Here is a 26,638-nt window from a genome sequence, read left to right as displayed (position 1 = left end):
TGTGAAGAGTGTGGGTTATTATTCCAAATGTATAGTGACTGCCAGTAGCCCATGGTGAGGTTGGCATATGAAGGGGCAAAGTTGGCACCCATGGCAGTGCCTTGAATTTGGGGGTAATAATCATCATCAAACTGAAAATAATTATGTGTTAAGCAGAAATGAGTGGCATTTATTTTGAACTAGGCTTGCTTGGGATTGATGGTGGGATCTGCAGACAGAAAGGATTGTAATGCTCTGATACCAATATCATGTGGTATTTAGGTGTAAAGAGATTGTATGTGTAATGAGACCCAAAGTTAGGTTTGTTCCCAGGGGTAAAGAGTGATTTGTTCCAACAGGTGTATGCCATCTCTGATGTATGATTGTAGATTTTGTGCCAGAGGTTGCAGAAAATTGTCTATATAAAGTGAAAACCCACTAGTGACACTATTCATGGCTGCCACTATGGGTCTGCCAGGTGGATGTGTGGTGTTCTTATTTATTTTTGGAAAATAATAGAAGTAGGGGGGTGATAGTATTCTTTGATAATGAAGGAAGCTTCCTATTGGGAAATAACTTTGTCAAGACATGCCTGACTGACTAAATGTTTAGCTTCTTTTTGGAAGACGGCCAATGGGTTGCTTCTTAGTTTCATGTAGGTGTGTGTATCAGATAAGAGGCGTATAGCTTCTGTAATCTAGTCTGTTCTATTAAGGATAACTATACTGCCCCCATTGTTGGCAGGTTTGATGACTAAGTTGATGTTATTAGTGAGATTTTGCAGAGTTAGTCGTTCAGGGGTGGTAAGGTTATGTACCTTATGTGTGGGCTTTTTGGTGGAATTACACATGAGCATGAATTCTGCATAGGCAACTCAGTAAAAGGCCTCTATGCACGGCCCTTTGAATTGGGGAGGGTAGAAATTGGATTGGGGTCATAACTGGGTATGTGTGATAGGAAGAGTTTGAGTCCACAGTTGATGTTTACTGTCCATTTCCTGTATAATGGGATATCATTTAAAGTGGTGGAAACCTCAGACATGAAATATGAACAAAGCATATTCCTCTATAGTGTGTACTTGTCTCAATTAAGAGCACAAAATGGCATTTCTGATCGCTGCTTCATTCCTCTGCTATCTACATAATTCACTTCTGACAGGTCTTTCTTATACCAAGAGAAAAACAGTGCCAGGAGAGGAACCTCCATCAGATGGACAACCTCAGCTCTGTTCCTGTGAGCTGTGTGAAAGGGGGGGGGGGTCTTTTCCCTCCAATCAGCTCTCAGAGCTTTCCTCACTGAGCTCTGCAGAGTGTAACTTCAGCTCTCTGCCCCCTTTTTTCTGAATTCTCCAGCAAGATTTATAAATTCAGCACTTTCAGTGGATGTAGAGCAGAGAAATGGAAGATAAACAGGTAAAACTTATGTAGGAGGATTTAATTCAATCTCTGTATCACCTGAGGTCAGTCACTTCACTGGGTATATGTAAGGTTTACACTTAAAGGTAAACAACAGAGTATGGAAAAGCAGCAATGATGAAGGCTTATTTAGCCAAAATACATTGGCCTTTTGTTTAGTATCTTGAATTTTAAATAATAAAGAATTTGTGGATCATTTACAGGCTCCAGTGCGAACACATTTCTGATTGATTTTGGAGGGTAAACAGGAGCCAAACTGTGAGACCTGTGTTTCTGCTTAATACATTGGCCAGGAAGAAAAGAAATTTGTCATAAGCTACATTCTGAGACCAAATATATTTCTTGAAATAGAATCGTGTTTGTATAGCGTTGCTGTTGTTTAGCCATCTCTTGGTGAACAAAGAACAGTTGCAGTACATTCATGAATGACCAGCAGGTTATAAATGGTTGGGACTGGGAACCACCGCTTTGATGTATTTTTTTTTTATATGTGTTTCTTTCATCATTGTTGTGTTTTGTGTTTGTTGTACAGATTCAGGAATTAGAAACAGAAAATACTGAACTGAAATACAAAGTACAAGATTTGGAAAATCAGTTAAGAATACGTGATCTAACTTCCTCACCTGTAAGTAATGCAAAAATATGTTATGCTGATTAATGATACTATAATGGCATTTACATTTTGCACGTCAAAATAAAAAATATAGAGAGTAAAAACATTTTTTTTCTTGCTTTTTCTAAATATTTCTTACAACATTAATGTTAAAGCCTTACAGTAAACTGGTGATAGCTTTTATTCAATTCAAGTTATGGAATATCTTCTGACATTAAACAAAAACAGCTGGATTAGATGAATATTATACAACACTGTAGAACATAGTTAACTGCTTATCCAAACAGGTCCCAGTATTTAAATCATTTTGGGTAGTCCAGTAGCATAATCCAGTTACTATATTGTGCATATCATGCAGGTGTAAAGTATTGTACATAAAACAAGGAGTAAATTGTTATTAACCACTTGCCCTCTGGAGAATTTACCCCCCTTCCTGACCAGGCCATTTTTTGTGTTACGGTGCTACTTTATTTTAACTGACAATTGTGCGGTCATCCAATGCTGCACCCAAATGAAATTGACATTATTTTTTCCCCCACAAATAGTGCTTTCTTTTGGTGGTAATTGATCGCCTGTGCGTTTTTTATTTTTTGCGCTATCACAAAAAAATTACTGACAATTTTGAGAAAAAAACTATATTTTTGACTATTTGCTATTGTCCAGTAAAAAAATCGAATTTCACATACATTTAGGCCAAAATGTATTTTGCTACATGTCTTTGCTAAACAAAAACCCAATCCGTGTAAATTAATTGGTTTACGTGAAAGTTATAGCGTTTACAAATGGCGATATATATACTGGGATTTTGTTTTTGTTGTTAATTTTTACTAGTAACGGCAGCGATCAGCAGCATTCTGACACTGGGGGGAACTGACTTGATGTCACTGACATCACCAGTGACACCAATACAGTGATCAGTGCTAATAAAAAGTACTAACACTGTACTAATAGCACTGGGCAGAAAATATTTAACATGTGGGGTGATCAAAGGGTTAACTGTGTGCTGTGTTGCTATTTTACTGTGTGCTGCATGTTTGTGCTTCACTGTAAGCACACAGGTTTGCAGGAGCTGACAGGAGAGAGAATTGTTTTGTTTACTACCAGTTCTCCCCCAACCCCCCCCCCCTCCATTGGAGATCCTCTGCAATCACCAGGCGCCAGTGAGTAATCACCAGCTGGGACCAGGTGATTGACAGCCGTGGCCGCGAATTCCGGCATGGGTAGGGCGCTCTCACGGCTCACATGCGCCCACTACCCGGAAATGCAAAATCACGTATATATACGTGATTTTGCGCACAGCTGACGTCCTGTAGCAATATAGGTTTAAGTGTTACTAAACCCGCAGCAGTAAAATCAGTCTGTATATGCAGTAAAGCATGCTTGTTATACTCACTGTGGAACCTAAAGGGTTAATCTTCTGCATTGTGTAAAAAGGCAGTCTGATCCTTTCTTCTCTGCCCCTCCTCTTGTTCAAATGTCCATGTCTTATCTCCTAATAAGACAGACGGAACCAGTAGCCCTTCTGCACGTGCTCAGTTTAGTGTGTTTAGTGCTAGAGAGGTTTTTTATGTTTCTTGGGAGAGTGGATGTGATCAGCACAGGGCCAATCGGCACTGTCCAGATAGAGGTCAGGGGTTTTGCATCCTCCTAGAGCAGAAAGAATACTCCTTCTACAAGCTTTAACTAGTGCTCAGCTGAAGTCACAAGACTGCTCAAACTGCTGATGAGAAAAGGTATTTAGCAGTTTATATAGGTTAAAGGAAGCTCTGGGCACTGACTAAGGGGATTCCCCCCCCCCCCCCGCACGGAGTGCTGTGAGAAGAGAGCCTGTGAGAGCAACTTGGCAGAGCAGCTGCCCAGGAGAGGAGCAGCGAAGTGTAGAGAGGAACTGAGGAGTTAAAGCCAACATTCCTGTGTATCCATGGTCACTTTCTGTCACCCACAAAGTAAAATAAATATTGCAGATGGTTACTGAGATATTAAGTGGGCTGAAGATTTTGAAACAAAAAGGAAAAGCAGGGCATCCAAGTGCTGGAGAATGGTGAGTGGCCACATTTAAACAACAGGATAAATAATGTTTTAAGTGACAATATGAGTTCTGAAAAAACTGAGCCATATTTAAAAAGAAGGTAAAAAGTGGCTGAAAGAAGCAGTACCTGGGAGTCTATGGGCAAAAGTGACATAAGAAGATGCTAGTAGATCTAAGAGGGGATAGGAGTGGGGGGGGAGGAGGAAAAAAAAAAAAAGAAGGGATATCAAGTCTGCAGGAGTAATTGCATCTCTGTATACACACATCTTTGTACCTGTATACCTACAACTACCTTAAAATGCTTACCTAACACTTTGCAAAAATAGAAGGAAGATTAAATGCAAAGAGGGGAACAACTATGAAGAATAAAATGGCAAAAGGAGGAGGGGTTAAGATACCCAAAACTACTACAGGAACAATTAAAAAATGATATGCCCCTACTGGAATAAAAGCCCAGGAGGGTTATCTCTGGAGAGACAATGGGAACACAACGGTAAACAAGATGTAGAAACTAGTAGTGGAGATCAATCTAGACTGTCATTTGAACTCTCAATTAAGAACGATATGGCAATGCTGCACAAGGATCTAGGACAGGTGTTATCTCGAGAGGAAGAAACAGAAGAAAAACTGGATAAACATGAACAAGCAATATCTGAATTAAAGGGGAAAATGGAGGAAACACGAAGCGAACAGAGGAAATTATAATATAAGGTAGAAGACCAGGAAAATAGAAATAGAAGGAACAACTTGACAATTAGGGGGTTACCTGAGGCACTCCAAGAAGATTTCAGAAGCGTAATGATTAAGTTACTGAATTCAATACTGGAAAAACCTATAACAGAACAGCTGAGAATGGACAGAGTATATAGGATAGGAAGGCTCCAAGGAGTGGCTATAGAAACACCAAGAGATGTCATTTTAAGATTCCACTATTACGAAGATAAAACAAAGATCTGGGAGAAAATGAAGGGAATACCCTCAATGAAATACGAAGGAGCTACCTTTCAGATATATGCAGATATAGCCCCTGAAACATTAGCAAGAAGGAGAGCTCTGAGACCATTATTAGAACGGATGCAGAAAAAAAAATATCTGATACATCTGGGGTTTCTCATAATGTTATTGGGATAGAAAGACGGTCAAATCAGCTAGACTGAAGTTCCCAGATGAGTTACAGGACTTCTGTGGAAGATTAGAGCTGCAGATACCAGAAATTCCGGGTTTGACTGAGGGAACGGGGAGGGGGAGGGAGCGGGAGCTGGAGCAAGAGCGGGAGGAGGAAAGATGGCTATTAATTTCTAAGGGAAGAGACGGTAATAGAGACTCAAAGAATGGGAGAGGATAACAGTCTAGGAGTTTTCAGCCAGGTCAGATGTATCATATCTAAAAAGGGGAAAGATAGGGAAAAGAGATGGAAGAAGAGAAGATAATTAACATTATAACATACAATGTAAAAGGAATAAATACCCCGGTGAGAGACAAGATTTTAAGGGAAATAGGTCAAGGTTCAATGGACATAGCGTTTTTACAAGAGACATACTTAACTCACGATACAAGAATTAGATTGTCATGATCGCGGTGTCAGACCCCAGACCTTCTGACCAAACTCATGACCGAAGGGCTAACCGATCTACAACCGCGATGTGATGTGCGTAACAATGCCACACCCAGCTGCACCCTGCACAACGATTTTCCAGCTAATGGATACCGATCGATGTGCCAGCAGCCTGAATCGATTGTTACTGGGTCAGGTTAATTACGCAATTAACCCCTTCACACTGCCACCACCTCCTTTTTGATTAGAGAAAGAGGAAACTCGGCGTTCAGCTATAACACTATGATGGTTGATATAATCGACTTCATAACCTGGTCATAATACATGCCTGTTATACAGAGGGTTAAAACAAACAGTAGCGTCTCTTTAAAGGCAGGGATTCATAAATTGCAATTAAGAGCTATAGAAAGAGTTCAACACTTTCAGAAAGAGAAATTTATTACTAAAAGGGTCAAACAGGTGCAATAAAAATATTTACAGAGAAGATGTAACTAAGATGTGTATATATATATATATATATATATATATATATATAAAACAGCACAGCAAAGAGATAACAGGGAGAAGTTAAAGGGTTAAGTTACTTGCCATTAAGCCTTGGATGTAAGCAGATAACGTTTCAGAGCGGAAGGCATAGGTCTCCCCAGGTGGTGTATTGATGTAAAAATGGGAGATGTCTTCAGCTTACTACTCTTAGGCTTGACAGCCTGCTTTAAAGTTTCTCAGCAGGGGGTGGTTCTGAAGTAAAAGACCAATCCCCTGTTTAGGGAGGGATCATCAGGCGGAACCCTAAACTGGAGCCCACATCTTTCATAATTCATGTTCTGGTCCATAACTTTCCATCTGCACAAACGACAGTCCACCCGCGGGTATATTATTATGCAGACAAGTCTGAGGATTATTTAGATATGAATTATGAAATTATATATTGCACGGTTCACGAGTTCTATGTTTCGGCTTCCCTGATGGTCCGAGATAAGCGAGTGACCCATCAAACTGTTCGCCTGCTCATTGGCCATCTGACAAGGTGTCCGGTTTTTATGTAAGTCTCTCATATTCCAAGATATGAGACACAGGAGAAAAATTGATTTGAGAAGTGTTCATCTAATTCTGTCACCTACGCTGAGCTAGGTTTATTAGCTCAGAGTCCCTTTCAACTCCTGGGAAGACTCTGCTATCCCTTCACGAGGCGTGAAATTACACAGGTACTTTGGCCAGTGAGACTCCAGCTCTCTTGGGAAAGCTGGTCCTATCTCTTCCTAGATGAGAAAGGATACAGGTTTCACAGACAGCTCGGCACCTAGCTAGAGATGCCTTGGCTGGCCAGTGACCCATAAACAGTACACACACACTGGCCAGATGTCTCCTCTCAGTAAGAGGGAGGGGTGGGGGAGTGATAAATATATGTGTCAGGACAGTTAACCCCTTTGCCAAGATGGAGGTTGAAACTAAAATGGTTGAACCGCGTCCATCTCTGGGTATACACTGTTACATAGATTACAATCAAACTATCCAGTTTGGTATTATGCTGAGTCTCCAATAAAACGAGCTAAAGGGGTAGCTATAGGGATGGCGAAATATGTAAGATTCACTATAGAAGATAGAATGGTGGATGCAGAAGGACGTTTTCCTAAGGGGGAAATTATATGAAATGGATGCACACTTGCAAATATTTATAGCCCACATAAGAATCCAACTAGGTACCTGGAAGATATATTGAGGAAGTTGATGGATTTTAAGAAAGGCAAACTGATTATGGCAGGGGATTTCAACTTTTGTATGGATCACAAGTTGGATTCATCATCGCATGTACGGAGGGATGGAGGTAAGGGTTTAAGACAAATAAAAAAGAAATTACATCAACACCAATTGGTAGATGCATGGAGAATAAAAAAATCTAGGTGTAAAGACTATACGTTCTATTCCTCACTACATGCGACATACTCTAGATTGGGTTGTTTAATGATAGAACATAGATTGTTGGAGTCATTGATCAAATCCAATATAGAAGTTACATCACTGTCAGATCATGCACCAGTTACAATTAGGTTGAACGTGGGGAGCGAACAAAGTAAAAGAGCTGCATGGAAATTAAATGAAACCCTTATACAAGATCAGGAGACGGAAGTAAGAATACAAAAAGAAATAGAGCAGTACTTCCAATTAAACTAAACAGAAGAAGTCTCGATTGTTACGGTTTGGGAAGCCCATAAGGTGTACATAAGGGGGATGCTGATTTCCATAGGGACAGAAAAGAAGAAAAAATCAACGGGAAAAGATACATACAGTAATAGAGGAATTATACGAACTAGAGCAAAAACATAAAAAAGCGATGGAAACCGTAATATATCAGAAGATAAAATTAAAAAGAGCAGAACTAAGTAAATGTAATGGAACAAGAGACAAATAAGGCTTTTAATTTGGTGCTAAAAGAAAGATATCAGTGAGGAAATAAATCTGGGAAATATCTGGCCAGGAGGATAAAGAAGAAGAAATCAATCAATTGTATAGAAAACATCAGAGATAAATCAGGGAAAATAGTATATGCAACTAAACTAATTACATTTGCATTCCAGAAATACTATAGCTCCCTTTATGCCGTGACCTCAAAGATGTCAAGAGAACTGGAAGAGGATAGAAATAAAAAAATCCAGACGTATTTAGAAACAGCTGCACTACCTAAAGTAGAGGAAGAAATAATGATAATGTTAGATAGTCCAATAACACAAGAAGAGGTGCTTGGAGCTCTTAGAGGTACACAAGCAGGGAAAAGTCCAGGGCTAGACAGGTACACTGCAAGATATTATAAGAAGTTTAAAGAACAGTTGATCCCGAAAATGTGAGTGTATATGAATGAAATAGGGGAGGGAACACAAATAAGAAAAGAATCACTCCTAGAACATATAACAATCATCCCTAAAGAAGGAAAATACTTATCACAATGTGCCAGTTATAGGCCAATAGCATTATTGAACACGTATACAACATTATATGCAAAAGTCATTAATAAAAGGATAAAAGATCTAATGTCGGAGTGGATCCACACAGATCAAGTAAGTTTTATACTAGGGAGAGAAGGGAAAGATGATAATTTGAGGTAACTGCTACAGTTACAGAAGAGTAGGAAGGAGGGGGTCCCCTTTCGTATTCCTTTCAATAGATGCTGAAAAAGCATTCGACAGGGTAGACTGGGAGTTCATGATGAGTACTTTAGAAATAATAGGTCTAGGACCAAAAATTATTAAATCTCTATATAGCTACCCCTCTACAGCAGTGAAAGTTAATGGCTCATTATCAGAGCCGTTTGGTTTATATAATGGAAGAAGGCAAGGGTGAAAGTTAATGGCTCATTATCAGATCCGTTTGATTTATATAATGGAAGGAGGAAAGGGTGCCCACTTTCACCACTATTATTTGTTCTATCTTTAGAGCCTTTGCTAGCAACAATAAGGCTGAGTGTAGCTATAAAGGGGCTTCAAATTGGAGAAATAGAACATAAAGTAGCAACGTACGCAGATGATATGCTGTTTTATGTAGCAAATCCTAGAGTAACATTACCAAACCTTATGAGATTGTTAAAACACTATGGAGAACTATCAAATTTTAAAATCAATCTTTCAAAATTGGAGATAATGGATATTAATGTCCTGTAGGTAGACAGACAGTCTTTACAAGAGAAGTTTCCATTTACTTGGAGGGAAAAAGAACTTAACTATTTAGGGGTAAAGCTGACTCCATCACTCAGGAATATATACCAGATAAATTATATAACATTATTAAATGAGATCAAGGAGGAGTTGAGGAACACCTCAATCAGATCCTTTTCCTGGATTCTTGGATAGGACGAATAAATATAATAAAGATGTGATAGTTCCTAAAATTTTATATAAATTCCAAATGCTCCCAATCTACTTACCGCAAATGTATTTTAGAGTTTTAAAGAGAATGATAACAAGATACATATGGACGTAGAAAAAACCTAGGATGAAGTATAAGGTACTGTATAAAGATAAATGAGTGGGGGTTTGAATGTGCTGGATTTTAGAAGATAGTATTTTGCAGTATTATTGTCACGAGTAATAGATTGGGTATATAATGCACGGGGAAAAAGTTGGGTAGAGATTGAACAAACACTAAGCGATGCACAATTAAATAAAAATATTTGGGTTCCACAACAATACCGGATGCTTTCAGTAAACACTAGCACTTTAACATAAAAAATGTAAGATATGGGATTTAATTCACAAACAAAATGGATGGAAGTTTAATTCACCACTAATACCTTTAGAACGAACATTTTTTTTTTTTGCCAGGTAAAACTTGTATAGCAGGAACCTGGATTGAAGATAGAAATGAATGATTAAAGGATATTATAAGTAATGGGGAATTGAGCACGTTGCAAGAGTTGAAACAAAGAAAGAACATGTTTTATGTATTAGATGAGTGGCGATATAGTCAACTAAAACACTTTGTCGCATCTATTTCACAACCACTAAGAGAGGTTAATAATATGTATCCATTTGAGCAATTGTTAAACTCAGATGGAATGCAAAAACATGGCACCTCATGTATCTATAAGATACAGACCCTAACATCTGAACCAATTGTACCAACATTTATAGGGAAATGGGAAAATGAGTTGGGAATGCAGTTGAGTGAACAACAGAGGAGGAAGATACTTAGGATCGCACATGGGGCGGTGGATGTGAGTACAGAAGAGATGAACTATAAATTGCTGGTAAGATGGTATATTACACCTGGTTGAGCTCATAAACAACATCCAGAGAACTCTTTGTACTGTTGGAGGGGATGTGGGATGGAAGGTACAATAAAACATATTTGATGGGAATGCCCCAAAATACAGGAATATAGTTGAGATCACGAGGGAAAGTATATTAAAAGAACTGTGGGTATGTTTATTCCATAACACCGATTTAACAATGAAACAATCTAAAAACATGATGATACCCCACTTAATTAATGCAGCAAAGTGGCTGATTCCTATGCTTTGAAAGACCCAAGAGATCCCAAAAATAAAAGATTGGATAGAAAGAGCGGAACCTATATATAAGAATGAGGAACTTTATTTTAGTGGAGAAGATAAAATAGATAAATTCAGGAAAATATGGGAAATGTGGAGAGAATTTAAAACTACACAGAGATGCGTAGAATTGGTGGAGTAGAAGAGAAAAAGGAAATACAGAAATGAGCAGTTGGGGATAAAAGTTTATATAATGTTATAACAATAAGAAGATATATCTGACTAAGAGGAAATTAGTTGCGGAGAATGAAAACTACTAGAAGGGAAAAGATACAGAATTGGAAGAGCGGTTGGGGGTGGGGGTGGATTGTTGTGAAAAATATAATAAGGGCTTGATTATGTTGTATTAATATATGTATGATTATAGTGGTTTTGTACCTAATAAATATTAAATAATTTTAAAAAAATCTTATTTCAGCCTCACAAAGCACTGTTTATTAGAAAAATTGTCTGATGGTGTATATTTTCAGTATATCTTTAATTCTGTTCTTAAATTGATTTTATTTTTTATATAAACCTCAAAATGTACATGTTACAGTACTGTTTACTTTAAACTTCTATTTTATTTTTAGGTATACATTTTACATTTTTAATATTTTCTTTTAATAATTATTGTTATATCTATTTTTTTTTCCTCTAATATGCTATGTTTACTTTTTCTCTGCTTGTTCAAAAGTGCAGTAGGCTAAAAATTGGTTTTGGAAGTCACATTGTGGACAAAGCAGCATCGAAGGACTTGTTACATATAGTGAATATGAAGTATCCTTGACATTCAGCACACGGAGCTTCACTTTCCACAGAACCTGTGTGAGCAAACATAAAGAGAAACTGACATCCACCTGGGCTAACATAGGAGAGAGTATTTGCAAAGGCCCCTCAGCTTAATGATTGGTGACTGCCAAGAAATATCTAGAATGTGCAACCCTGTTTTTTAGTTGTACAAGCTTTACCTAAAATAGTATACATTTTTTTGTAGATGCAGACAGAGAAATGTATTAGGCTGGTGTATTACTTTGAAAATACAGAAAGGTCAGTTTTCGACAATCTGCTGGCAGGTAGTGCCAGTTTTAAACAGTTATGAGGAAAGATTACAGGAATTACTGTATTTTTCGCTCCATAATACGCACCTGACCATAAGACGCACCTAGGTTTTAGAGGCGAAAAACAAGAAAAAAAAATATTCTGAACCAATGGACTGCAGACACAGTACAGGGGATGACCAGAGACTGCGGACACAGTGCAGGAGATGACCAGAGACTGCGGACACAGTGCAGGAGATGACCAGAGACTGCGGACACAGTGCAGGAGATGACCAGAGACTGCGGACACAGTGCAGGAGATGACCAGAGACTGCGGACACAGTGCAGGAGATGACCAGAGACTGCGGACACAGTGCAGGAGATGATCAGAGACTGCAGACACAGTGCAGGAGATGATCAGAGACTGCGGACACAGTGCAGGGGATGACCAGAGACTGCAGACAGTGCAGGGAATGACCAGAGACTGCAGACAGTGCAGGGAATGACCAGAGACTGCGGACAGTGCAGGGAATGACCAGAGACTGTAGACAGTGCAGGGAATGACCAGAGACTGCGGACAGTGCAGGGAATGACCAGAGATTGCGGACAGTACAGAGGATGACCAGAGACTGTAGACAGTGCAGGGAATGACCAGAGACTGTAGACAGTGCAGGGAATGACCAGAGACTGCAGACAGTACAGGAGATGACCAGAGACTGCAGACCTTTGGGGAGGGAGGGGGAGCGGGTACCTGAATTTGACAGGTACCCGCTCCCACTTCCGCGGAGTTGTCCTTCTCTCTTCTTCCCGGGCCGGCTTCTGTGACAGCCGGGTGCCCACTGCGCATGCGCGAGAAGCGCTGCGCTTTGTGAATGGCCCGGCGCCTTCTGGGACCTGTCATGTGTCCCAGAAGACACCAGATCATTCACAAAGCGCAGCACATGCGCAGTGGGCACCCGGCTGTCACAGAAGCCAGCGCGGGAAGACTGTGCAGCGCTGGAGCGAGGAACAGGTAAGGCCCTGCAGGAGAGAACAGCTGAGCGGCCGGCCCGGTATTTTGAGATGGTGGCGGCAGAAATACCGGACCGGCCGCTTTATATTCGCTCCATAAGACGCATTGACATTTCCCCCCCCTTTTTTTGGGGGAAAAAAGTGCGTCTTATGGAGCGAAAAATACGGTAAATGTATTCTTTTTGGAAAAGAGGTGTTTAAGGGGGGATATACCAATATACAATATACATATTTATGATTGGTAGTTGCTGTATTGGGAATTTACTGTTTAATCTAAGGACTCTGAAGACTTTGTGTGCCCAATGCTTTCATGAAGGTAAACTACTGTGCGCATATTTTGTTTAACCGCTTCCCGACCGCTCTACAGCAGAAATACTGCTACAGGGCAGTATGGATGCGCAAAATCATGTGTATATACGTAATTTTGCATTCTGGGGTAGGGGGCACGTGCCTTACCTGCAACGCCATTTGTGGCCGCGGCTGTCAATCACCAGGTCCTGGTGATTTCTGAGGATCTCCGAAGGGGAGAACTGTTTTGTTTACTGTCGCCTCAGGCACACTGCTTTGGATGACTGTACACCAAAGCAGTGTGATTACAATGAAGCACACTGACCCAGTCCCCTAGTAAAACTCTCCCAGCACACAATTAACCCTTTGATCAACCCTCATGTTAACCCCTTCCTACCCAGTGCCATTAGTACAGTGTCAGCGCTTTTTTTTTTTAGCACTGATCACTGTGTTGGTATCACTGGGAATGTCAGGGACACCAAGTCAGTTCCCCCAGTGTCAGAATGTCTGACTCTGTCCTGCTATAAGTCGCTGATAGCCATCATTACTAGTAAAAGTAAAAAAAAATAAAAATGTACATGTATTGGGATTTTTTTTAGCAAAAAAATGTAGCAGAATACATTTTGGCATAAATTTATGACATTTGATTTTTAAAATTTTTTTACTGGACATGTTTAATAGCAAAAAAGTCAAAAATATAGTTTCCTAATCCTTATTTCTCCTGGCATTTATTACTTGTTTTACTACATATGGCGGTTAGTTAAATGGTGAAATCAAGAGACTATAGAGAATCCCAGGTATTGGATAGCAGCCGGTTGACCTACTTGAAAGGCCAAAAAACACATTGTTTTGTATGGCTGCTTGCACTATTTTTTACAGCAATAGCAAAATCAGAGTTTTTCTTAAAAAATAAAATTCTAGTTTTGCTTTAAAGCCTTAGTGAACCAAAAATAAAAAAACACATAAATCAGCACAAGAGACATAACTTACAGTCAGCAGGATGTGTCTTAATGCCTCTTCTATTATATGAAATCCTCCTCTGTCCATACCCCTCCCCACTCCTGCCACCACAATCTTCTGTTGTGGTGGAGGTTAATGGAATCAGGGGGGTGTGACAGGCTCACATCAGGAGTGCCTGACTATTCCAGTCCTTTACTTAAGACTAGGCTTGCCCTTTACGCCTACAGCTCTGCCATTCATAGATGTCACTACTACAGCTTCAATGAATGAAAAATGATCTATGAATGGTAAATGGGTGGAAGATTGGAAGGGCTGCTCCTCCAGTAGCCCCTTATAAGCCTTCTGCATCTATACAATAAACTAGATGTTAGCCCAGGGCATTAACAAATTATTATCTTATATGTTTGAATAAGGAATAAACCCTTAATTTTTGCATGTGTGATAAAAATGGTGAAATGTTAATACTTTTTTTTAGGAAGGGTCTGTGTGGTTAAAATACCAAAAAATTCTAATTGTGAAAATATCAGTACTCAACACTCTGGGTTATTGCAAAATATAGACTTGCTGCTTCCAGGGTAATCCAACTAATGTCTAGACTCAGAAATCTTATGCCCAACTTAACCAGCATTTCTATGAAGATCTGGAGGTTTATAAAACAAATGTAGCACACAAATACGATGGTGTTAGAATGACTTGACATGTTTTTGCCTTAGTCATAAAGCCTTATTCTTTGGGTAATTATTTGCGGTGGTATCATCTAAATGCTACATCATTTAGTGCATTTAGTCTGAACTAGATATGGTGTTAGAGAAGTAGCTTAGTAGCATTAAAGGAAAAAGGAAAATCCGAAGTTTAAGAACACACAAATGAACAAGAGACCAACTATTAATTACATCACTGTTCACACTTCCAAAAAAAAGTTCATGATTTTGATATTTTCCTTTATATCTTGTTTTGTCATCCAGATAGGAGATTCTTCTTGTCTTTCATACTGGACCATGGATGGCAAGAAAATAACTTTTTTGAGCAGTTTAGGAAAGGGGTAAAACCTCCTTTTTTACATTTATGTGACATTATGCAACTGTAATAAAATTAAGACACAACTTTTTTTAACCACTTGCCCTCCGGAGGATTTACTTCCTGATCAGGCAATTTTTTGGTTAAGGCGCTGCTTTATTTTAACTGACGATTGTGTGGTCATGCAAAGCTACACCCAAATGAAATTTACGTCCTTTTTTTCCCCACGAATAGAGGTTTCTTTCAGTGGTATTTGATCACCTGTGCGTCTTTTATTTTTTGCACTATTAAAAAAAAAAAAAGACTGACGATTTTTAGAAAAATAGCAATATTTTTGACTTTTTTCTATTAAACATTTCCAGTAAAAAAATGTAAAAACTCAAATTTCATTATTAATTTTAGGCTATAATGTATTCTGCAACATGTCTTTCTAAAAAAAAAATCCCAATACGTGTAAATGAATTGGTTTATGTGAAAGTTATAGCATTTACAAATGGCGGCATAGATACTGGGCTTTTTTTAAATTTTTGCTAGTAATAGAGGTGATTAGCGACTTATAGCGAGACTGCGGGACTGCGGCGGGCATTCTGACACCGGAGGACTGACTTGGTGACACTGACATCCCCAGTGACACCAATACAGTGATCAGTGCTAATAAAAAGCACTGACTCTGTACTAATGGCACTGGGCATGAAGGGGTAAGCATGTGGGGTGATTAAAGGGTTAGATGTGTGCTGTGTGCCGTTTTACAATGTGTGCTGTTTTTGTGCTTCACTGTGAGCACACTGCTGTGCACAGCCATGCAAAGCAGTGTGCAAGAGCTGAGAGGGAGGAGAACTGTTTTGTTTACTAACAGTTCTTCCCCCGTCAAAGATCCTCGGCAATCACTGGGCACCAGTGAGTAATCACTGACCAGGACCTGGTGATTGACGGCTGTGAATGACGGCGCGGGTAGGGCCTGTGCGCTCCCCCTACCCAGAAATGCAAAATCACGTATACATATGTGATTTTGTGCACAGCTGCCACCCTGTAGCAGTATTTCTGCTACGAGGAGGAACTGTTAAAATGTAAATTGTAAAAAAATATAGTGAGCATTAAAAAAACTAAAATAAAAAAAAATTGCACATGATACACCAGACATATATAATATACACCCGTATATGATATGCAGACCAAAATAAAACTGCTGTTAAGATATCCCCACATACATTAAATGTTTAAAGGATAGGTCAGGGGAGAACAGGAAACATTTAGCCTGGGAGTAAGCACACCTCATAAGCCCTTTTTCACAGGGTCTAGCCTACAAACCGTCGGAATGAGGTGGTGTGGAACAGGAAACATGCAGTGCATTGTGCAGAATGAGGCAGTGTGGGATGATGAACATATAGAGCAGCATACAGAATGTGTTCGTGTTTAACAGGGAATGCCCAGTGCAACAGGTTCAATGTGTTGGGAAGGGTAGGGAACAGGAAATATACATTGCAGCATTTACTTTGTGATGTGAAATAGAGAACATGCACCACAGCATACAAATTGAGGTGGTGTAGAATAAGGAATATACAGATCAGTGTCCAGAATGAGGAACCCCAATTTGTTTTTAATAAACCAAAAATATGTACAGTAGTAAAATATATTGGTAAACACTGTTATCTCCATCCCTTAGGGATATGTTTTTATTTAAAGCAATTATATGGTGCTCAGTGGGCTGGGGTGGCAGATCGGGTAATGTATGGCTAATAGAGTCTTATAATGGTCCCATAGAACAAGTGTCCTATAAAGATCAAATCATATGGTGTATGTAAACCCACCAATGCTCCACTATAGCATGACTGCAGCTCCCTGGAAGAGGATTGGATAACCACTCATGGTCTGTAGCAAAAGAAAAACCACAGGAAGCACCACCATCTAGGTGTAGATTTATAAAATCCCAAAGAAATGATAATAGGAATTGCACTCACATTTCTTAAGTTTATATGTTTTTATTTAAAGGAGAAGAAAAAAATAAAAAAATATATATACTCACCTCCTATGCTGCAGTATCAGAGTGATGCTGCAACTGTCCCATGTCGCCTTTAAGACCAAGAATTGAGCAATCACATGACCACTAATCGTTCAGTTCTTGGTCCACACAGAGTGAAGAGCAGTGACTGGCAGTCACCTCTCTTCGATCTGCTGTTGCAGCATGGCTTAGAGCAAGAGCCAGCTATTAATTAGATAGCTGGGTAGATCCCAGCATAATTGTTGGGATCTGTCCAAATCCTGAAGCGACACTGCCACATCAGCTGACATAGGCAATTGTTATTTTCCAAGATTTTCACCAGTTTTGATCTTTTTTGGACTTAGTTTAATCATATTGGGCACATTTTTTATAGCTCACTGTCTACACTTCCCTATTATTTGGTGGCGCTGTACATTTATATTCTTTAATAGTTTTGGCCATGACTGTATGTAGATCTCCTGGGGAGGGGGGGGGGGTGTTTAATGGACATATAGGTATCTACCAGGTTTTTTCTTGGTGCATATTAAGATTTGCCAAATTTTGGCTTGGCCGTCTCAGGTGCAAACCTGGATTTACTCTATGGAAGCAAATGGGTTAAATATAAGACAAAGACAAAACCTTTCAGTTCAGACTCAATAAGCTGGAAAATGGCCAACTTGGAAGCCTTACAGATATATTCAAAGAGCTTACATTTCTTTGGCTTCCATAACACTTCTGTGTGGTAAAAAGTATGGTCATGAAAGTGAAAATGCTTAAATATTCTCGCATCTGGAAATGTAATTAGTATTACAAATGCCTTATGCCATAGGACTGACAATACCTCATTATTTTATATTATTGTCTGTTGCATGCTATCCATTTTCAGTACAGACCTGTGTATATTGGAAACTGCAACAAAATGTCAAGGCAGGTCATCCTTGCAGAATTCAGGTGACAGGCATAAGACTTTACTAAATTCGTAATTTGTTTCTTGGTGTAATTTTGTAACTGTAGATCCTTATATGCTATAAAAGACCCCCATTTAATTATGCAATAACTAAGAAATAATTTTTAAATCCGAATTCCAGTCAAAACATTTATTGAAGTGCTCATTTTGTCCAGGGGCTCAGGGAAAAGCTGTACTTGCCCTTTCCTCTGATCTTCCAGAAAACTGCACTTCCCCACATCAAGCCCTGGACTATTCCTGCCGTCCTCATGTCTGGAGCTGGTCTATGGGCATGATGACATCAGAAACAGTCCATTCACAAGACCGTAAGCATGCGGCGGGGGCAGGAGCAGCAAAGACCTGTCTTGCGCTCCGAAGATTGGCAGATTAGGTAATTATATCTTTGCTTTCCAAGCCCCTAGACAAAAACAAACATTTTTAACCCTTGTGGGCACAGCCCCACTGATAAAAATTTTGCCCGGAATTCTTCTTTAAATAGTACCATGATCTGTTTTGTACTAGCTTCTGGTATTCCTCATTGCTCATCAACATTCAGACTTAGAAAGGAAGGGGTGATTTCCTTGCAAATCAGACTTCACTGCATTGCACAGTGTTGTAAATATAGCAAATTAGATTTGCGGATTGTGGGAAAGGACAAAGACATGGACTAGTAATTTGTGATCAGATGTGGATTGTACCCATGATGAAGTTATAGAATATAAAGGATTTGGCTTCCACTCTAATGCTGTTTGCATCCATTAACCCTGAGCAGTAAACTTACAGCAGCCAATAAAAGGAGGCAGACAAGATAATTCAGCCACTGACTATAAAAAGGGTGTGCTAAAAGCAGCAAGATTTCTTCAGGGATGCCTTGGCAAGATGCTTAAAAATTGTGTACAAGCAAGAGGTGCCTACATTTTAGCTGCACAAAGCTGCAGGTTTTCACCATTACGACCTTCTAGCTATCGGCTCCCCAATAAGCAATGACATCATCATGCACAGTATCCTTGTTTGATTGTCCCCTGCCCCTCTCCATCAGTGCTGGGGTCCCATCACATCAGCTGAGTAATTTAGAAAAACGTAGGGAGAAGAGAAACATTGGAATATTATTCAGTACCAGTATGCAAATGTGTATTTGATTTGGAAGAATAAATCACCTTTAACGTTGGGTGTCCTACCTGTGTGGCTGTTGACATATTATGTAAAACTATTGGAATAGTTTTTTACATTTTAGAATGGAGTGCCTCAAGATTGTCCATAATTGTAGATGGTGCCTTGAGATTGTCCATAATTTAAAAGGGTGTTGTGACTGAAAAAAGGTTGAGAAACACTGCTCTAGAGAGAGAATAGGTAGTATTCATTCATTATATAAAAGAGGAGAATAGAAAGAATCAACTGGCAAATTACGCTTTACTTCCCATGAGACCACAATAGTGATATCTGCACATGGGGAAATTATGATTTCCTTGGTGCACAAAACAAAACGGAGGCATTTGGAGGACTTTTGCATGTACTAGGTTTCTGTGGGACATAGCCCACCTTTGTCAGGTCAAATCAGACTACAAATGACAGTGCTAAATACAGGTGCATCTGAATAAATTAGAATATCATCAAAAAGTTAATTTATTTTAGTAATTCAATTAAAAAAGCAAAACTCATATATTATATAGCGCCATTACGTGTGATACACAGTATATTTCAAGCAATTCTTTATTTTAATTTTGATGAATATGGATTATAGCTAGTGAAAACCCAAAGTTCAGTAACTCAGCTTACTGAAAAGTATGTCCATGTAGAGTATAGTATGCACTCAATAATTGGTCGGGGTTTCTTTTGCATGAATTACTGCATCAATGTACAAACACAAAAGCATGGCATCCCAGTTAAGAGTCAACTCCTAATCAATTTCATTTGCACCCACTGTGCAAATTAAAAAAACCAGATCTGACATATCCATAACCCCTAGCAACCATCTTTATCCAAATATAACAAGCAAGAGAAAATAGTGAAACAAATGCATCAAATGACTCCATAATTTTACAGATAATGCCAAGAAATCAACAAAATAAATGTATAAAAAATTCATGGCACACTGGAAGGACAAATGCATTACTAGGCAAGGTAATCCTCGAGGTTGGAAAAACTCATTGATACCAAAGTGACAGTTAAACAGGAACACAAGCAAATGAGGAAGAAAGTCAACAAAACCAGGAATCAGGATGTTAAGTAATGTAAAGGGAGGACAAAATACAAAGGTGATAAAAACCTAAATAAAAAATATGAAAAACATGTTTGAAACAAAGCAAAGGGAGAATAATAAATAATAGTAAAAATAAAAAATGAGGAAAAAGAAAAAAAACAATAACACTACTAGTACCCATGAAAAATACAAAAGAATATATCAAAACATAGAGATAAGTCAGAAACTACTAGCTCCACAACCACTGGCTTGTGTTTAAACCAAGAACCATTCACAGGAAACAAAGGAAGCTGAATTGTTCACTCATGCTTCATAGAGCAAGTATCCACATTCACTCTATTTGAGGGAGTAAATGTTGTCGACCACATATACTGTGTGTGTGTATATGTATACAGAGAGAGAGAGAGATTTGTTATGGGAGGTTGTATTTTAGGGTTTTCTGTTTCAGTTTTAGGGTAAAGGGAAACATACAAAAAAAAAACATACATACACACTAGAGATGAGCGAATCGAAGTATCCGAAGTGGAATTCGAGTCGAATATCGGAAAAATTTCGATTCGTGCCGAATCCGAAAAACAGCCTAATTCGGACGCGCGAATCAAAATTTTTCCGAAAATGGCGGCTGACATGTGCGGCGACGGAGCGGGGATGTCGGGGAAGGCGCGCAGACAAGGCGCGCTGCCCCATAATGCATTCCTCAACGACATGTGATCGCATCAGCCAATCAGCAGCCAGCCAGCCAGCACTGTGTAATGGTCGAGGTATATATAGCGGCCATTTTGGAAATCTTCATTTGCCTGCAGTCATTGAACAGAGGCAGACCGCTCTGTACTAGGGACAGGGACAGAGTTAGGGCCACAGAAACGAGAATTGGGGACAGAGAGAAGTTACTTAGGGACAGAGAACCATTACTCAGGGACACAGACTTGTTAATGAGGGCCACAGAATCGTTATTTAGGGACAAAGAAACGCTAGTTAGGGCCACAGAATTCATACTCAGGGACAGACAGAATTTTCACTCAGTGCCAGAGAATTGTTACTTAGGGCCACAGAAACGTTATTAGGGCCACAGAATTTTTACTCAGGGACAGACAGAATTGTTACTGAGTGCCAGAGAATTGTTACTCAGGGACAGACAGAATTGTTACTGAGTGCCAGAGAATTCTTACTCAGGGCCACAGAATTCATTCTCAGGGACAGACAGAATTGTTACTCAGGGACAGACAGAATTGTTACTGAGTGCCAGAGAATTGTTACTCAGGGACAGACAGAATTGTTACTGAGTGCCAGAGAATTGTTAATCAGGGACAGACAGAATTGTTACTGAGTGCCAGAGAATTCTTACTCAGGGCCACAGAATTCATTCTCAGGGACAGACAGAATTGTTACTCAGGGACAGACAGAATTGTTACTGAGTGCCAGAGAATTGTTACTCAGGGACAGACAGAATTGTTACTGAGTGCCAGAGAACTGTTACTCAGGGACAGACAGAATTGTTACTGAGTGCCAGAGAATTGTTACTCAGGGACAGACAGAATTGTTACTGAGTGCCAGAGAATTGTTACTCAGGGACAGACAGAATTGTTACTGAGTGCCAGAGAATTGTTACTCGCACAGACACAAAATTGTTACTTGCACAGACACAGAATTGTTACTCGCACAGACACAGAATTGTTACTCAGGGCCACAGAATTCATACTCAGGGACAGACAGAATTGTTACTGAGTGCCAGAGAATTGTTACTCAGGGACAGACAGAATTGTTACTGAGTGCCAGAGAATTGTTACTCAGGGACAGACAGAATTGTTACTGAGTGCCAGAGAATTGTTACTCGCACAGACACAAAATTGTTACTTGCACAGACACAGAATTGTTACTCGCACAGACACAGAATTGTTACTCAGGGCCACAGAATTCATACTCAGGGACAGACAGAATTGTTACTGAGTGCCAGAGAATTGTTACTCAGGGACAGACAGAATTGTTACTGAGTGCCAGAGAATTGTTACTCAGGGACAGACAGAATTGTTACTGAGTGCCAGAGAATTGTTACTCGCACAGACACAAAATTGTTACTTGCACAGACACAGAATTGTTACTCGCACAGACACAGAATTGTTACTCAGGGCCACAGAATTCATACTCAGGGACAGACAGAATTGTTACTGAGTGCCAGAGAATTGTTACTCAGGGACAGACAGAATTGTTACTGAGTGCCAGAGAATTGTTACTCAGGGACAGACAGAATTGTTACTGAGTGCCAGAGAATTGTTACTCGCACAGACACAAAATTGTTACTTGCACAGACACAGAATTGTTACTCGCACAGACACAGAATTGTTACTCAGGGTCACAGAATTCATACTCAGGGACAGACAGAATTGTTACTGAGTGCCAGAGAATTGTTACTCAGGGACAGACAGAATTGTTACTGAGTGCCAGAGAATTGTTACTCAGGGACAGACAGAATTGTTACTGAGTGCCAGAGAATTGTTACTCAGGGACAGACAGAATTGTTACTGAGTGCCAGAGAATTGTTACTCAGGGACAGACAGAATTGTTACTGAGTGCCAGAGAATTGTTACTCGCACAGACACAAAATTGTTACTTGCACAGACACAGAATTGTTACTCGCACAGACACAGAATTGTTACTCAGGGCCACAGAATTCATACTCAGGGACAGACAGAATTGTTACTGAGTGCCAGAGAATTGTTACTCAGGGACAGACAGAATTGTTACTGAGTGCCAGAGAATTGTTACTCAGGGACAGACAGAATTGTTACTGAGTGCCAGAGAATTGTTACTCGCACAGACACAAAATTGTTACTTGCACAGACACAGAATTGTTACTCGCACAGACACAGAATTGTTACTCAGGGCCACAGAATTCATACTCAGGGACAGACAGAATTGTTACTGAGTGCCAGAGAATTGTTACTTAGGGACAGACAGAATTGTTACTGAGTGCCAGAGAATTGTTACTCAGGGACAGACAGAATTGTTACTGAGTGCCAGAGAATTGTTACTCGCACAGACACAAAATTGTTACTTGCACAGACACAGAATTGTTACTCGCACAGACACAGAATTGTTACTCAGGGCCACAGAATTCATACTCAGGGACAGACAGAATTGTTACTGAGTGCCAGAGAATTGTTACTCAGGGACAGACAGAATTGTTACTGAGTGCCAGAGAATTGTTACTCAGGGACAGACAGAATTGTTACTGAGTGCCAGAGAATTGTTACTCAGGGACAGACAGAATTGTTACTGAGTGCCAGAGAATTGTTACTCAGGGACAGACAGAATTGTTACTGAGTGCCAGAGAATTGTTACTCGCACAGACACAAAATTGTTACTTGCACAGACACAGAATTGTTACTCGCACAGACACAGAATTGTTACTCAGGGCCACAGAATTCATACTCAGGGACAGACAGAATTGTTACTGAGTGCCAGAGAATTGTTACTCAGGGACAGACAGAATTGTTACTGAGTGCCAGAGAATTGTTACTCAGGGACAGACAGAATTGTTACTGAGTGCCAGAGAATTGTTACTCGCACAGACACAAAATTGTTACTTGCACAGACACAGAATTGTTACTCGCACAGACACAGAATTGTTACTGAGTGCCAGAGAATTGTTACTCAGGGACAGACAGAATTGTTACTGAGTGCCAGAGAATTGTTACTCAGGGACAGACAGAATTGTTACTGAGTGCCAGAGAATTGTTACTCAGGGACAGACAGAATTGTTACTGAGTGCCAGAGAATTGTTACTCGCACAGACACAAAATTGTTACTTGCACAGACACAGAATTGTTACTCGCACAGACACAGAATTGTTACTCAGGGCCACAGAATTCATACTCAGGGACAGACAGAATTGTTACTGAGTGCCAGAGAATTGTTACTCAGGGACAGACAGAATTGTTACTGAGTGCCAGAGAATTGTTACTCGCACAGACACAAAATTGTTACTTGCACAGACACAGAATTGTTACTCGCACAGACACAGAATTGTTACTCAGGGCCACAGAATTCATACTCAGGGACAGACAGAATTGTTACTGAGTGCCAGAGAATTGTTACTCAGGGACAGACAGAATTGTTACTGAGTGCCAGAGAATTGTTACTCAGGGACAGACAGAATTGTTACTGAGTGCCAGAGAATTGTTACTCGCACAGACACAAAATTGTTACTTGCACAGACACAGAATTGTTACTCGCACAGACACAGAATTGTTACTCGCACAGACACAGAATTGTTACTCAGGGCCACAGAATTCATACTCAGGGACAGACAGAATTGTTACTGAGTGCCAGAGAATTGTTACTCAGGGACACCTAATCATTGAATTAAATAGTATGTCAGACAACATGCAGAGGAGTGGCAGAGGAGGCAATGTTTTAGGAGCGAGCAGACGTGGCAGCAGAGGAAGGGGTCGAGGCAGCAGTATTCGCAGCCAGAGGCCAGTGCTCCCGGTGTCATCCAGCGGTCGTGTCTCCACCGACAACCCTGCCGTCATTGATTGGTTGGCTCGGTCGTCTTCCTCTTCCCAGGTCACCTCTGACACCTACAGCCAACGGTCGGTGGGTACGTCAGACACAACCGTTAGTTGGCATGGCCCGGGACCAAGCCCACTGAAATCACGTGTCCTCTACCTGCCCCTGTCCTTTGCTGTTCCCTCACCAAGCGAAGTATCGCATGCTGTGGGCTCAGCCCCACTGTACAGTGAGGAAGAGCTAACAGAGGGCGGTCAGGAACGGGGGGAGACATCGGCCTTTTCAGCAGCCAAGCGAACAAGTACTGGCGAGGAGAGTGGCTCGGTAGCCGGTCTAGAGACAGGTCTGTCTCCTGACCCAGACGCAGCCGAGGGGGCTAGTAGTGAGGCAGAGACCCTACTTGATGATGAGGAGGTTGATCGCACTTGGCAGCCTCGTCGTCATCAGGCAATTTCTTCCGCATCATCAGGAGAAGAGGGTGGCAGCTTGGCAGCGAGCAAAACAGTCGGTGGGTTGCCCAGGAGACAGCAGCAGGGTCGCATCAGTGTCAGTGGAGCCAAACGTCCACGGAATAGAGCACCAGCTCCACTGCAGCCTACCACCACGGCCAGTAGTGGTGCCGGTGCGCACGGAGGAAGTAGCAGTCAGCCAGTGAAGAGTAGCGGGGGCAAAGTTTCCTACTCGGTGGTGTGGCAATTTTTCCTCAAGCCGCCCGAGGAAGTAAACGTAGCCGTATGTCGACTATGTGGCCAGAAATGCAAGCGTGGCCAGGGGGCCCATGTTGGGACTACAGCGTTGCGTCAGCATATGCAGCGTCACCATTCGGTGGCCTGGGAAAACCGTGATAAACATACGGCGGTTCTGCCTGCCCCAGCCCCCGCTCCATCACCCGCTCCGTTACTTGCTCCGTCACCCGACGTCGTCAATCGCCCTCTATCAGCCAGTCAAGGCTCCAACACCTCTGCTGAGGGGAGTTGTCGCTCATTGGCATCTTCCGCTCGTTCAGATGCTCCTTCTCCTGCTACTCCTCTTCTCGGATTCCGTCAACAGTCTTTCTTGGAATCCGTATCCAAGAGACAACAGTTTGCGAGCACGCACCCGACGGTGCAAAAGCTGAACGTCCTCCTGTCCAAGTTGCTGGTGCTGCAGTCCCTCCCTTTCCAACTGGTGGACTCAGCACCTTTCCGAGAAATGATGGCTTGTGCCGCGCCGCGGTGGAGAGTGCCAAGCCGTCATTTCTTTGCCCAAAAGGCAGTGCCAGCCCTGCATTCACATGTAGAAGAGATGGTGGGCCAGTCTTTGAGCATGTCGGTCTCTGCCAAAGTGCACGGCAGCGCCGACGTGTGGAGCTGTAACTACGGTCAGGGACAGTACATGTCATTTACGGCCCACTGGGTGAACGTGGTGCCGGCACAGCCGCACCAGCAACTTGGACAGGTCACGACGCTTTTGCCTCCACGTTTGCACGTCCTTGGTCCAGCAAGCATGTCCGCCTCTACCACCTCTTTTTCCGCCGTGTCCTCAGCCGCCACCCCCGTGCCAAGTCCCATTACCCGACCGGCATATCACATGTGCAGGGCGCAACGGTGTCACGCTGTGCTGCACCTGGTATGCCTTGGCGAACGTAGTCACACAGGGGAGGAACTGCTGAGTGTAATGAACAGAGAAATCGACAGATGGCTGTCTCCGCGCAAACTAAAAATCGGAACCATGTTGACTGACAACGGAAAGAACATGGTGTCTGCTCTGCGTCAAGGAAGGTTGTGCCATGCGCCATGCATGGCTCACGTGTTCAATCTGGTTGTCAAGCGGTTCCTAAAATCCACCATCCCACTGCAAGACATCCTTAAAATGTCACGTAAACTGTGCATGCATTTCAGCCATTCCTACACCGCAAAGAACACCCTCATTGAGCTGCAGCGGCAGAACGGAATTCCACAGCATCGCCTGATCTGCGACGTTGCAACAAGGTGGAATTCAACCCTACACATGTTAGACCGCCTTTACGAGCAGCGAAAGGCCATCACCGATTTCCTGATGTTACAAGCGGATAAAGGTACTCCCCTGTGTAACTTAGA

At 41.1% G+C, this 26,638-nt stretch overlaps 1 protein-coding gene across 5 annotated transcripts in view; it reads left to right on the top strand.

Moving 5' to 3' along the window:
* Positions 1-26,638, top strand: part of GULP1 (GULP PTB domain containing engulfment adaptor 1) — a 639,668-nt gene that overhangs the window by 522,497 nt on the left and 90,533 nt on the right. For all 5 annotated transcript variants that reach the window (XM_089670051.1, XM_089670042.1, XM_089670060.1 and 2 more), the window contains one exon: positions 1,927-2,019. In XM_089670051.1, coding sequence (XP_089526177.1) covers positions 1,927-2,019 — 93 coding nt within the window. The remainder of the gene's footprint in view (positions 1-1,926; positions 2,020-26,638) is intronic.

This window comes from Staurois parvus, unplaced genomic scaffold (assembly GCF_062004578.1).
Source record: "Staurois parvus isolate SC_StPar_1 unplaced genomic scaffold, SC_StPar_1.0 ptg000011l, whole genome shotgun sequence".
Lineage (NCBI taxonomy): Eukaryota > Metazoa > Chordata > Amphibia > Anura > Ranidae > Staurois > Staurois parvus.
The sequence above is the reverse complement of the archived record's forward strand: the minus strand, read 5'-3'. Positions and strand labels throughout refer to the sequence as shown.